The sequence below is a fragment of the Salmo salar genome, chromosome 15 (assembly GCF_965601325.2).
Source record: "Salmo salar chromosome 15, fSalSal1, whole genome shotgun sequence".
In the NCBI taxonomy this organism is placed as follows: domain Eukaryota; kingdom Metazoa; phylum Chordata; class Actinopteri; order Salmoniformes; family Salmonidae; genus Salmo; species Salmo salar.
Window position 1 is genome coordinate 66,345,264 of NC_138305.1, and position 13,530 is coordinate 66,358,793.

General features: G+C 40.4%; 1 protein-coding gene across 1 annotated transcript; it reads right to left on the reverse strand.

Annotated features, from left to right (window-relative positions):
* Positions 1-1,664: 1,664 nt before the first annotated feature.
* 143b2 (14-3-3 protein beta/alpha-2) lies at positions 1,665-6,582 on the reverse strand. The gene is made up of 6 exons (NM_001140200.1): positions 6,252-6,582; positions 4,262-4,563; positions 4,044-4,167; positions 3,698-3,861; positions 3,322-3,417; positions 1,665-3,121 (listed from the first exon to the last, which is right to left on the reverse strand). The coding sequence occupies exons 2-6, from the start codon at positions 4,553-4,555 to the stop codon at positions 3,065-3,067; spliced, it is 735 nt and encodes a 244-aa protein (NP_001133672.1). The 5' UTR covers positions 4,556-4,563; positions 6,252-6,582; the 3' UTR covers positions 1,665-3,064.
* Positions 6,583-13,530: the final 6,948 nt, after the last annotated feature.

Here is a 13,530-nt window from a genome sequence, read left to right on the forward strand (position 1 = left end):
GTTTGCTGAAGTCAACGTTATGAATTTGGTGTCCCATGGCGGCGGTGGGGTTATGGAATGGACAGGCATAAGCTACAGACAATGAACATAATTGCATTTTATCAATGTCAATTTGAATGCACAGAGAAACCGTGACGAGATCCTGAGGCCCATTGTCGTGCCATTCATTTGACGCCATCACCTCATGTTTCAGCATGATAATGTGTGGCCGGCCCCGTGTCGCAAGGATCTATGCACAATTCCTGGAAGCTGAAAATGTCCCAATTCTTCCATTGCCTGCATACTCACCAGACGTCACCCATTGAGCATGTTTGGGATGCTCTAGATTGATGTGTACTACAGCGTGTTCCAGTTCCCGCCAATATCCAGCAACTTTGCACAGCCATTGAAGAAGAGTGGGACAACATTCCACAGGCCACAATTAACAGCCTCATCAACTCTATGCGAAGGAGATTTGTAGAGCTGCATGGGGCAATTGGTGGTCACACCAGATACTGAATTTATCTAACCCTTGCCCTTATTAATGTAACTCCTAAACTTAACCCTAACCCCTAGCCTAGCTAACGCTAGCAAGCTTGCTAGAATTCATAACATATCAAAAGAAATGGGAGATGGACATCCACAAATTAATACATGCCATATGAAAGTCTATTTTCTATATGTTATCTCAGATTTACATACAGAATAATACAAAATGCTCAGAGACCAGGTTGATAATTGGCAAAAACCAATGATTGTACATAATGTACTTTGTAAATACTGTTGAAAAATAAAGATGAAGACATTCTGCCTTCCAAAAAAATCTTAAACACAACCTTATTTCACTTGGACTTTGACCGTTTACAAATTATTACTTAAGTGAAACTGGGATGTTTTTTGGAAGACAAACATTTAATCTATAACCTGTTTTCCCAATTTCATTAATAGCTACTTTTAGCTATTCTAACTTTTAACAACCATGTGCGCACTGTGCAAATAGACTGTCTCAAGCTAGGTTTCCATCCAATTGGCAACAGATTTTCATGACAATATTATAAAAACAGCATAAATACAATGTGCATTTTCCCCAGATGTTTCCATCAAATTGACGTGCGTGATGACATTGTACACATAACAACTTTGCTGTTAAATTCCCATGTACCAAATAAAGACTAAAAGTTAAATGGGTTTCCATTGAATGATTAACTTTACTGATGATTTTGTCACAAAACATTTTCAGCTATATTGTGTTCTTGGCACGTGTGCTCTGAACAAAAGCTCGCAGATACAGTGCAAGTAGGACAGCCTATACTACATGAAATTTGCAGCCAAGCATCAACCATCATGTCTTTCCCGAGTCAGTGGGAGTAGCACACAACATATCGTGAGACCGCAAGTTTACTCCGATATAATGCTTATGTCGATATTTATGTATAAAAGCATTTCCATCCACATTTCTCATATAATACATTTTACCGACAAAAAGAGCCCTCCTTGTCTAGCATATTTTGTTTAGTCGACATTTGGAAAGTTTACCGACAAATCAGCTGTTTCCATCAGGCCTGTCATTAAAACCAATTCTCCAACATGTATTTTAATCACATGAAAAGGTTTGATAGAAACCTGGTTATAGGAGCACATTTTTGGCCAGAAAGAATACTGGTCAGTAAAAACAAAGCAAGATAGCCTGTTCCACATTTTATTTATTCAGATAATGAGAATTGACTCTAAGAAAGCAGACTGGCCGCTATATGTAGATGGGTGTCTTACTCTGTGGGATGTAATGGTGGTGTTGATATTATGAATTTGTGACACTGCTTCTTACTTGGGTTGTGGTATGGGTTGGGTCTCCAATCTGCTGCTTCACAATAAATTGTACAGCAATGGCTTGAGGCTTGTTCAAAGCAGTGGAGTTTAGGGGCATGAGAGCAAATTATGACATCATACCTTACAAACCATAGAACAAACATAACAAATATGTTGAGATTCTAAGAGAGAATAGAAGACGGTCTAAGCTCAATTTCAACTTCTTGGCAGTCAAACAAGAGACATGAACCGTCTTCCATTTTGAAGTGTCTAATAGAAAACCAGGCACAGAATCATTGGAGAAAACAACCGCTTTAAGAGGAATATTTTGCAAGCAGGGTTGATACAGTGTGATAAGACATTTTCGAAAAAAGGTTCAGTTACTTTAGGTTTCACAGAAAGATAGTCAATCTTGCAAAATACATAGAACAACATTTAAGCACATACAATTTTCATTGTATTGAGTTCAAGCAGCGCTTGATCTTGAACAGTGAGTTATACCATTAGGACAGTAATCCACTTTGTTCAAAAAGAGTTCTGCCTTTCATAAAAGCCTAATACAATTCTGGTGGAATGTCTTATAATGGAGGAAATCTAACATGGCGAAGTAAGGGGTCCCTTAATCAAACCTTGAAATTGTGAAAGTGATTATAGAGCAAAACGCCCAGATGCCAGTGTCACAATACAGCCTGCCTCCTTTCTGTATAAGCCCACAGCAGAATTGCACTGTTAGTTAAATACAGGATTGTACTGTGTCTGAATTTCAGAAGCAAGCAATAGTGACGTGGGGAAGAAAATATAACACTTAGCATCAGTGTTGGTGAAAATTAACTGCCAGTTTAATAACCATACGTTAAACCTGCAATACCATGACAAATCACACACAAAAAATGACCGTAACAAAAATGATGAAATATGCACAACCAGCTAGGTGGGACAAAGGAATTAAGGACGATTAGAATTAACAACCCCCGCCCCCAGCACAGTCAGTCATTCACACCCCCAATTTAGCACACACACACAAAAAAAAACAACCCAAAATAACAGCAACATGGACTCGCTACTCAATACAACCACATTATTTTCACAAACAAAATGACAACCTGCTAACAACTGGACATTACCCTGTCGCCTCAGTGACCTGAGAGGGATAAACTAGTTGGTCAGGAACAATTCCGGCTGCTTGTCATACAGAGGGGGGAGGGGTTGATGGAGTGGAGGGGGATGTTTATAAGCTGTTTGTGTTTAAGAGTGTAGGTAGATTAACAGTGCAATTCCATTAGTTTTCCCCTTCTCCGGTCTCTCCCTCATCTCCCTGGTTTTCCGATGTCCACAGCTGCAAAAAAAGAGAAAGTTTGTTACATTATACTCCCCAAACTGAATTTGGTACCTTCTACACCATGCCATTGAAATGAACAAAACATATGCATGTAACTGGAAGCATCAATGGGTCGACTTGAAGAAATTACAATAAGAGGAATTGGTGTCAAGTCATTTAATAATTACACAAACAGAAAAAAGAAGGTTAAGACTTACAGTCAGGTTGTCCCTTAGTAGTTGCATGATCAAGGTGCTGTCTTTGTAGGAATCCTCATTTAAGGTGTCGAGTTCAGCGATGGCTTCATCAAATGCCTGTAAAGAGGAAATTACACTAAGAATAGAATGCTAAATTGCCACCAGTTATTCCAGTACACAGCTAACCCTTTGCTCCACAAATGCATGCAGTTATTGTCACGCCAGTCACTTGTTAAAATAGTGGTATGCTGAGCCAAAGTGCCTTCTTACAAATGCAGAAACTGGCAAGATAAGACATGTCACAATGGCTCTGCATTCTTTGAGTGAAGCACTTTTTGATTGTCTTGGGGGTGAAAGCTGAGGCGGCATGATTTGGCACTTGAAGTCGCTTGCTCACCGTCTTGGCCAAGGTGCAGGCCTTCTCAGGGTTGTTGAGGATTTCATAGTAAAAGACAGAGAAGTTGAGGGCCAGGCCGAGCCTGATGGGGTGTGTTGGCTGCATCTCCTTCTTGCTGATGTCGAAAGCATCCTGGTATGCCTGCTGGGAATTATCCACTGTGGCTTTAAAGGCAACAAGAAGGGAAAGGATGAATTTGAGCACTTAGTGTTTAGCAGTACAATTCATCACATCTTTATGGAATATTTTAACATTTTCCTCTATCCAGACATCTGATCCATTAGCAGTCATGATGTGATTTGGTGTATTTCATATAACTAAATAAACTCTTGTCTTGTTTACTTACTCTTTTTTGCATCACCAGCTGCTACCTCAGACAGGTATCTATAATAATCGCCTTTCATTTTCAGGTAGAACACCTTGCTCTCAGCTGCAGTTGCATTGGCAATCAGGTACTTGTCAAGAAGTCCCTGAAAGAGAAGACAAAAATGATTGAAATCAGCATACCTACCTAGAGAGAAATTTTAAGTTATATTTCAGAGGGTGGACCACAACAGTTCTTACCAGCACATCGTTGCAGATGTCCTGCAGCTCGGTTTCAATCTTCTCCCGGTACTCCTTGGCCATGGCTTGCTTCTTCTCGTTGCCCTCTGTCTTTTGCTCGATGCTGGAGATGACCCGCCAGGATGAGCGGCGTGCCCCCACAACGTTCTTGTAGGCCACTGACAGCAGGTTGCGCTCCTCATTGGAGAGCTCCCCACCCTGCTCCGTCACAGACTTCATGGCCCCAGCCATATCGTCATAGCGCTCAGCCTGCTCAGCGAGCTTGGCCTTTTGTACCAGGTCGTTCTTGTCCATTTTTCAGTCTGTGAGAAGAAAAGAGAGTAGAATGTCAGGAGTGTATCGAAATAGTCTGGTGGGCCTTTTTATAGTGCAGATGAAGGAAAGGACTATTTATATTAGATATACCTATAGCACCCTACATATGACTAGTCAATTACCGAATTTATTCAAACTGCTGAGAGGTGACACAGGGCAGTAGGTTAATCTAACTGATTAATGTTCATGTTCCTTCTTTTGGTTTTTAGATAGATTGGTTAGATTAGGCCATTCTTATGAATTAATGTCTAGGGGACTCTGATATTAACTACTTTCATACTACCAGAACTAAGGCCATTTCAAATATAGCTAAATAAGTGACTTCAGTGATTTGCGCCATGATTATGCAATTTTCTATGAATATGATTGCAATTGAATGTTAGCTAAAACAGGAAGCTATGTAGAACTACACTTAGCCTTAATGTTTTACTGGTGCATGGCCGCCATTGTAAGAGTTCCATACAACTAGGCATGGTGGTGTGTTCATGTCCTGAATGTGTTCTTGCACGCAAGCTTGTACTAGATAGTAGTGGCAGTAATGCGTAGTGGGGCCGTAGGGCGGCACCACTCACTACATAACTTGTAATACTACATGCATAAAATTGCTAACCAGAGATGTATATTAATGGGTCGATAATGTCATCAATTTAGCAAGCTACCTTTACATATCGTTAAGTTAACCACTGCTATCCAATTCTGACAGAACAATCAATCGACATTAATAACCTTTCGATGCGTCTTCACCCGCCCCTAGCTAGCTACCCCGTTTGAAATCAATATATTGTAGCTAATTTCAATAAATAAATATATAGAAAGGTTAATGTCGATATATAAGCTGCCTAACCTCTTTAGTGGGGCATATGTTATGTATATTGTTTTGCAATCTAACGTTAACGTGTTGGTTATTACTAGCTAACGTTAGCCAATTTAATGCGATATTAAACAACGGTGGTTGAATGGCGGGGCATTTGCTAGCTAGTTAACGTTGCGGAAAGAGGCTTGATGTAACTAACTTTAACTCGCAAACGGTAACGTTGGTTACCATCCTTGTCAAACGATATAATTTAAAGTAGTTAACTAGCTGGCGTAGACATGTGTTCTTGTTGAATCAAAATAATTATCCGGCTAACGTTGCGGGTCAGCTTGTGACATTACATTAGCCGCAAAGGCCTGTGTTCTGCCTGTTAGAAGCTAGCTATAGATGCTAGTCGACGGCTAGCTGCAGCACACCACCTCAGAATAGTGGAGGGTCGGTCAAATGGCTAGGAGTAGCTAGCTATCTGTAAAATACGATGTTTGCGGTTATCGACTTTTCGCATGTCCATTTCAGTAGGAATAAGTCAATGGTTATTTTCTACTACGATTTAGCTAATGTTGCCCGCTTTATCAGTTATAGCTGATAAATTTCAGTTATAGCTAACCATTTTCAATTCGCGTACATGGCCTAACTAGCTAGTTTGGCATGAGCTCAGCTAGCTTACTAGCCACCTAGAAAACAAGTCCTTGTTCAGCACACTTCACCGAGGAGCGTTGTATAATTTAAGTTAGCGAGCTAGCATGATGGCTAACGAATATAATTACACCGAAACGGATATACTGCGTAATATTGAACACACGAAATAAAAGCATAATACATAAATGAACTTTTCTCGGGTCCCCGAGTATGCAAACTCACAATTTTTACGGTTCTAATTCCTGCTTTTTCTCTGGACGATGCAGCCTCCGTCCTCCGTCTCTCTCCTCGAATCGTTCAGGGCAGTACCACTTCCGCTACATTGACACTTCTGTTTCCTTTAGCTAGCTAAAGTTAGCTTCATGTCAACAAAATACTTAACGCTATAACAGACATGACATCGATTGGGTTTAATCATTTTTATTCAGCTACCTACTATGTTTTATTCTCAAAACACTCAATGGGAGACACTCAACCCCTTATTTAAACCAGGACAATGCAGTGTGTTTTGGCTAGTAAGAGGAACAGCTATACACATACAGTATCTTCAAATTAGCACTGAATGCAATGCATGTTGGATGCATTGTTGGATGCATGTTGGACTAATATAGTTGGAGGACAAATCTCATCACAGCGTTAAAATATTGTTGAAGATAGCGTGAAAAACAAATGCACTTGGGCAGTGTTTTAAGATATGCAAAGTTCAGGTGTGTACTTGCACTATAGATGGGCTTTGCTTTCAAAATCCTAGCTACTGGAATACTTTTTCTATACTCAATGCAACGTGCCGTTGACGATCAGGACATTTTACAGTGAGTATGTTGAGCCAACATGACTCAAAGCTAAATAGACATGCTTTGGAATGAAGATGAGCAGAGAGTAGTGTTCAGTATCTTACAATGACTTCCTTTCAAACAATACAGTTGACTCATGCATATGTACATTGCATTAATGCAGTGCAGTTCATCAGTTTTTTGTTTTGTGCATGCATTCACATGCCCCAAGTCATTGCATGTATCAGGGGTCCATAAAGCCCAACTTCCATTCATATACATTATGAAGAAAGTCATTAATCACCCTTCCCCTTCCTTACCCCCCAAAAACACACATCTAGTCATTGAAAATGCATTGGATTTATTACACATTAAGTGGGTCATTCCACGAAATGGGTTCCTTTTCCGTCCCTTTGATATTTTAAGTAGAAATCGTGCACCAATATTGCATTTTAAAAGCCTGTTATATTATATGAAGTGCTCTTTAATTTAGACAACATGGAGAATTCAATAAATCTCATTTTTAATATGAATAAAGACTTTTTGAAGTGCCAAAATATAGCATTTTGATATGTCGCTCCATCAACTCTGTGTCACCTCTTAACCCCAAAATGTCTCCAAGTGTCACACCTACTCCCTCTCCAATGCTCGACGTCAGCGGTGTACTAACCACCGGTCTTGGCACCATCATTACGCACACCTGCTCCCCATCACTACACACACCTGGACCTCATTATCACCTTGATTACTCTCCCTTTATTTAGCCCTCAGTAAGTATTGGTCTTGTACTTTATTTTAAGGTCAACCCTGTTACGTGAACTGAATGCTTGCTTCAATATGGTGAAACAATTCCTTTTTAAAAGATTTTTTTTTTTAAGAAACATTGGACATCTAATAGTGAAATGCTTGTAAGCTTTTTGCTACACCTGTAATAACATCTGCTAAATATGTGTATGTGACCAATAAAATTAGATTTCTTTTTTTTAATAGTGAAATCATAGCAGGAGACCTGGTTCTACTATATTTGGCCATTTTCTGGTGTTTTGTGGAGGGAAAACTGAGCAGGTCAAGCATACCATGTCAACCATGTTACCCAATTTCATTTTTTGTGAAGCTTGCATTTAATTTCCACTCCCTGTTGCACACAAGCTTCCTGTCACAAGGGGATTTATGGCTGATTTTAAGATTAAATTGTCAACCCTGTTACTTTATTTGACACTTAATAGGCACTTTTATTTATTTAACTTATTAAAATGGGAAGACTAGTTTTTTTAACATGTGCTCTTTATGACAATATTATAATTAGGTGAATTTGACATTTTTTGTTGTTGTTGCCAACTTACACTTCTCAAAAGGCACCAAATTGGTGGAACGACTTAAGTATTTACACATAACAGTTCTACAGAATGTTTATGTGAGATAATGGACCAGTTTTCCTAACACCTGTCCCATGTTGATTTTGTGCTGTCGATCATGAAGCCTGACCTAAAAGGAGTCATTATCAGTGATGGAAAAACTGCTTGAAATTATTGATCACAGTAAAAAAATAAAAAATAAAAAAACATACTAAACTAAATATCAATGGGTGAAATACTTAGCTAAATATGAGCGGATGAAATGGGGGGTAGATTAAAGAAACAGGAATAATGTGAATAATTCTGAAGTGAGGAGTATACCGGTAGTCAATCAAAAGTGCAGCGTTGCCACCAGAGGGATCAAAAGCATTGGATGAAGTTGTCTTATTTTGGTCTCACCACCTGTGTCTCTTCATGTAAAAGACCAATAGTACCAAGACTGCAGACTCCATGAATAGCTGTAGAGAAGAGAAAGAGCAAAAGTACCGTCATTGGCATCCATACATTTACATTTAAGTCATTTAGCAGACGCTCTTATCCAGAGCGACTTACAAATTGGTGCATTCACCTTATAATATCCAGTGGAACGACCACTTTACAAAAGTGCATCTAAATATTTTAAGGGGGGGGGGTTAGAAGGATTACTTTATCCTATCCCAGGTATTCCTTGAAGAGGTGGGGTTTCAGGTGTCTCCGGAAGGTGGTGATTGACTCCGCTGTCCTGGCGTCGTGAGGGAGCTTGTTCCACCATTGGGGTGCCAGAGCAGCGAACAGTTTTGACTGGGCTGAGCGGGAACTGTGCTTCCTCAGAGGTAGGGAGGCGAGCAGGCCAGAGGTGGATGAACGGAGTGCCCTTGTTTGGGTGTAGGGCCGGAGGAGCGGGGTGATACTTCCATCAGAAGTATCAACGACATTAGATAAAAGGTTTTATTACTTAGATGCCCAAAAAAGTAGGCAGCTTGAGGAGTATAATTGAGATCCACACACCTTCAATCCCATTTGCTTCCTCTGATCGTGCTTAGGTTCCGCTGCCCATCACCTGGCTCATAGTGGCTGGGGTGCCTGTGGAGAGATGTCGTTAGGAAAAAGAGTTGAACATGCGCACATCTATTAGTTTTGTACCGGTGTGTGATATCCTAGTATGACAAGGAGAAGAGTCTAATCTACACACAATGTAGGTAACTCCCCATCCTAAAACTCTAGAACCTCATTGTAGATAGGCAGAGCCATGCTAATGGCTTGGCCAGGAAAATAAGGCTTGTAGGAGAGCCCTTCTCTCACTGTGACCCCAGTAGGGGGCTCACAGTACCCTGTCAATAAGGAGAACATGTAGTCTTCTCCTCCCATGTTTGCAAGGACAGCCAGAGGCAGATTATAAACAGTGCCAACACACATAAAACACATCTTTCTTCAGGTTTTGTTGAATGTGCTCCAATCCGGCGTCCTTTTTCTATCCCCCACGGTCTGCATTGCATTCATCTCTTTAACTCATCTATTCCCCTTTTCTATGTCGTTGTCAGGGTTTTGTTTGAGTTTGTTTTATATATTACAAAAAGGTCAATTTGTGTTTGTCATTAGTAGTTGTTAAAAAAGCTGATTACTCAATTTTGGAATGTATGCTTTAGAAACAAGTTAGTTGCTCACACCTCTTCAGCAAGCACCTTGACTTCAGTCTCTGTGTGGGAGACTCCTACAAGATTTCAGAAGGCCATGCATTCCATACTGACAGGCAGAACACACCTGCTTTTACACCTGATATCCACGTCAAATACTATAAAACAAAACAAACCCAACATGTTTTAACATCCTCTCACGTGATAATAACATAAAGCAGGTGAAGAAACCTGGCATGATCAAGAGATGAAAGCATGCCACTGTAAGTCCATGGATAAGATGGTGGACGAAGCACCCGATCTGAAGCTTTCACAGGATGGTGAAGCATCAGAGCAATACTGGCCCCTCATGCGGTCAACACACCCAATGATGATAGGGCCACCTTCTTTCCTCTGGACAAACTGGCAAATGACATGTTGCTTGCCTGTGGAAAAGGTGAACAAAAATTAAGGTGCATCAAAGCTGGGACCGAGAGACTGGAAAACAGCTTCTATCTCAAGGCCATCAGACTGTTAAATAGCCATCACCAGCACCTTAGAGGCTGCTGCCCTTTCTACTTAGACTTGAAATCACGGGGCACTTTCATAATAGATCACTAGTCACTTTAATAATGTTTACATATTTTGCATTACTCATCTCATATGTATATACTGTATTCTATTCTATTCTACTGTATTTTAGTCTATGCCGCTCCGACATTCCTTGTCCAAATATTTATACTACCGTTCAAAAGTTTGGGGTCACTTAGAAATGTCCATGTTTTAAAAGAAAAGCACATTTTTTGTCCATTAAAATAACATAAAATTGATCAGAAATACAGTGTGGACACTGTTACTGTTGTAAATGACTATTGTAGCTGGAAACGGCTGATTTTTAATGGAATATCTACAGTGGGGTAGAGGCCGATTATCAGCAACCATCACTCCTGTGTTCCAATTAGCCCATTGTGTTAGCTAATCCAAGTTTATCATTTTAAAAGGCTAATTGATCATTAGAAAACCCTTTTGCAATCATGTTAGCACAGCTGAAAACTGTTGTCCTGATTTAAAGAAGCAATGAAACTGGTCTTCTTTAGACTAGTTGAGTATCTGGAGCATCAGCATTTATGGGTTCGATTACAGGCTCAAAATGGCTAAAAACAAATAGATTTCTTCTGAAATTCATCAGTCTATTCTTGTTCTGAGAAATGAAGGCTATTCCATGTGAGAAATTGCCAAGAAACTGAAGATCTCGTACAACGCTGTGTACTACTCCCTTCACAGAACAGTGCAAACTGGCTCTAACCAGAATAGAAAGAAGAGTGGGAGGCCCCGGTGCACAACTGAGCAAGAGGACAAGTACATTAGAGTGTCTAGTTTGAGAAACAGACACCTCACAAGTCCTCAACTGGCAGCTTAATTAAATAGTACCCACAAAACACCAGTCTCAATGTCAACAGTGAAGAGGCGACTCCGAGATGCTGGCCTTCTAGGAAGAGTTCCTCTGTCCAGTGTGTGTTCTTTTGCCCATCTTAATCTTTTATTTTTATTGGCCAGTCTGAGATATGGCTTTTTCTTTGCAACTCTGCTGCGAAGGCCAGCAATGACGGCCTACACTGGCCAACACTGGGCCAATTGTGCGCCACCCTATGGGACTCCCAATCACAGCCGGATGTGATGCAGCCTGGATTCGAACCAGGTACTGTAGTGACGCCTCTTGCACTGAGATGCAGTGCCTTAGACCGCTGCGCCACTCGGGAGCCAAATGTCCCTAATGTTTGATAGTCCAGTTTTCAGTTAGTTAGGGGAAGATTCTATCAATGTTAGCAAAAACTTTCTCAGAACCTTTTTAGCATGTTGAGGTGTGAAAGTTATTAGAACATTCCCTTAATGTCAAGCAGTACTTTAATGTTCTAGACATGTTTTCATTGCAAGAACATTTATGTTTCCAGGTTTCTGAAGGGTTAGGAGAATATTCCATCAACGTTCCATCAAACATAAACAGAATATGATTGCCATGTTCTCCGAATATACAGTATAATATTAATGTTCTAAACACGTTTCATGGGACGTTGAAAGAACATTTATGTGTCCAGTTTTCGGAGTGTTAGGAGAATATTTCATCAACGTCCCACCAAACATACACAGGACATGGTTTCCATGTTCTCACAATATTAGATATTAATGTTGTAGACACGTTTCATGAGAACGTTGCAAGAACATTCCTGTGTCCAGTTTTTTGAGGGTTAGGAGAACATTCCATCAACATCCCACCAAACGTCCCACCAAACACGGTTGCCATTTTCTCAGAATGTAAGATATTGTTATAGACATGTTTCACTGGAAAGTTGCAACAATTCTGTGTTCCAGTTGTCAAGACGTTGCCTGATGTTCATGATAATGGTTTCATTACACATTACGGCTTGTTACAGTTGCCAGGCCCATCAAGGCCCTAAATTGTGAATCACTGATCCATTCACAGCTCTTTTTGTCTTTTGGCAAGGGATTCTCACACACACACAGCTTTTAACATACAGTGTTTTCAACTTACAGTGCCTTCAGAAAGTATTCATGACTTATTCCACATTTTGTTGTGTTACAGCCTGAAATTCAAAATTGATTAAATATGTTTTTCTCTCTCACCCATTTACACACAATACCCCATAATGACAAAGTGAAAACATGTTTTAGACATTTTAGCACATTTCTTGAAAATGAAATACAGAAATATGAATTTACGTATGTATTCACACCCCTGCCAGTGATTTATGTATGTATCCACACCTTTGCCAGTGATTACATCTGTGAGTCTTTTTGGGTAAGTCTATAAGAGCTTTGCACACCTGGATTGTACAATATTTGCACATTATTAGATGAAAAAATTCTTCAACCTCTGTCAAGTTGGTTGTTGATCATTGCAAGACAGCCAATTCTTGCAATATATTTTCAAGCCGATTTATACTTAACAAAAATATGAATGGAACATTAACTCAGCAAAAAAAGAAAAGTCCTCTTACTGTCAACTGCGTTTATTTTCAGCAAACTTAACATGTGTAAATATTTGTATGAACATAACAAGATTCAACAACTGAGACATAAACTGAACAAGTTCCACAGACATGTGACTAACATAAATGGAATAATGTGTCCCTGAACAAAGGGGGGGTCAAAATCAAAAGTAACAGTCAGTATCTGGTGTGGCCACCAGCTGCATTAAGTAATGCAATGCATCTCCTCCTCATGGACTGCACCAGATTTGCCAGTTCTTGCTGTGAGATGTTACCCCATTCTTCCACCAAGGCACCTGCAAGTTCCCGGACATTTCTGGGGGTAATGGCCCTAGCCCTCACCCTCCGATTCAACAGGTCCCAGACGTGCTCAATGGGATTGAGATCCGGGCTCTTTGCTGGCCATGGCAGAACACTGACATTCCTGTCTTGCAGGAAATCACACACAGAACGAGCAGTATGGCTGGTGGCATTGTCATTCTGGAGGGTCATGTCAGGATTAGCCTGCAGAAAGGGTACCACATGAGAGAGGACGATGTCTTCCCTGTAATGCAGAGCGTTGAGATTGCCTGCAATGACAACAAGCTTAGTCCGATGATGCTGTGACACACCGCCCCAGACCATGACGGACCCTCCACCTCCAAATCGATCCTGCGCCAGAGTACAGGCCTCGGTGTAACGCTCATTCCTTTGACGATAAACGCAAATCCAACCATCACCCCTGGTGAGACAAAACCATGACTTTTCAGTAAAAAGCACTTTTTGCCAGTCCT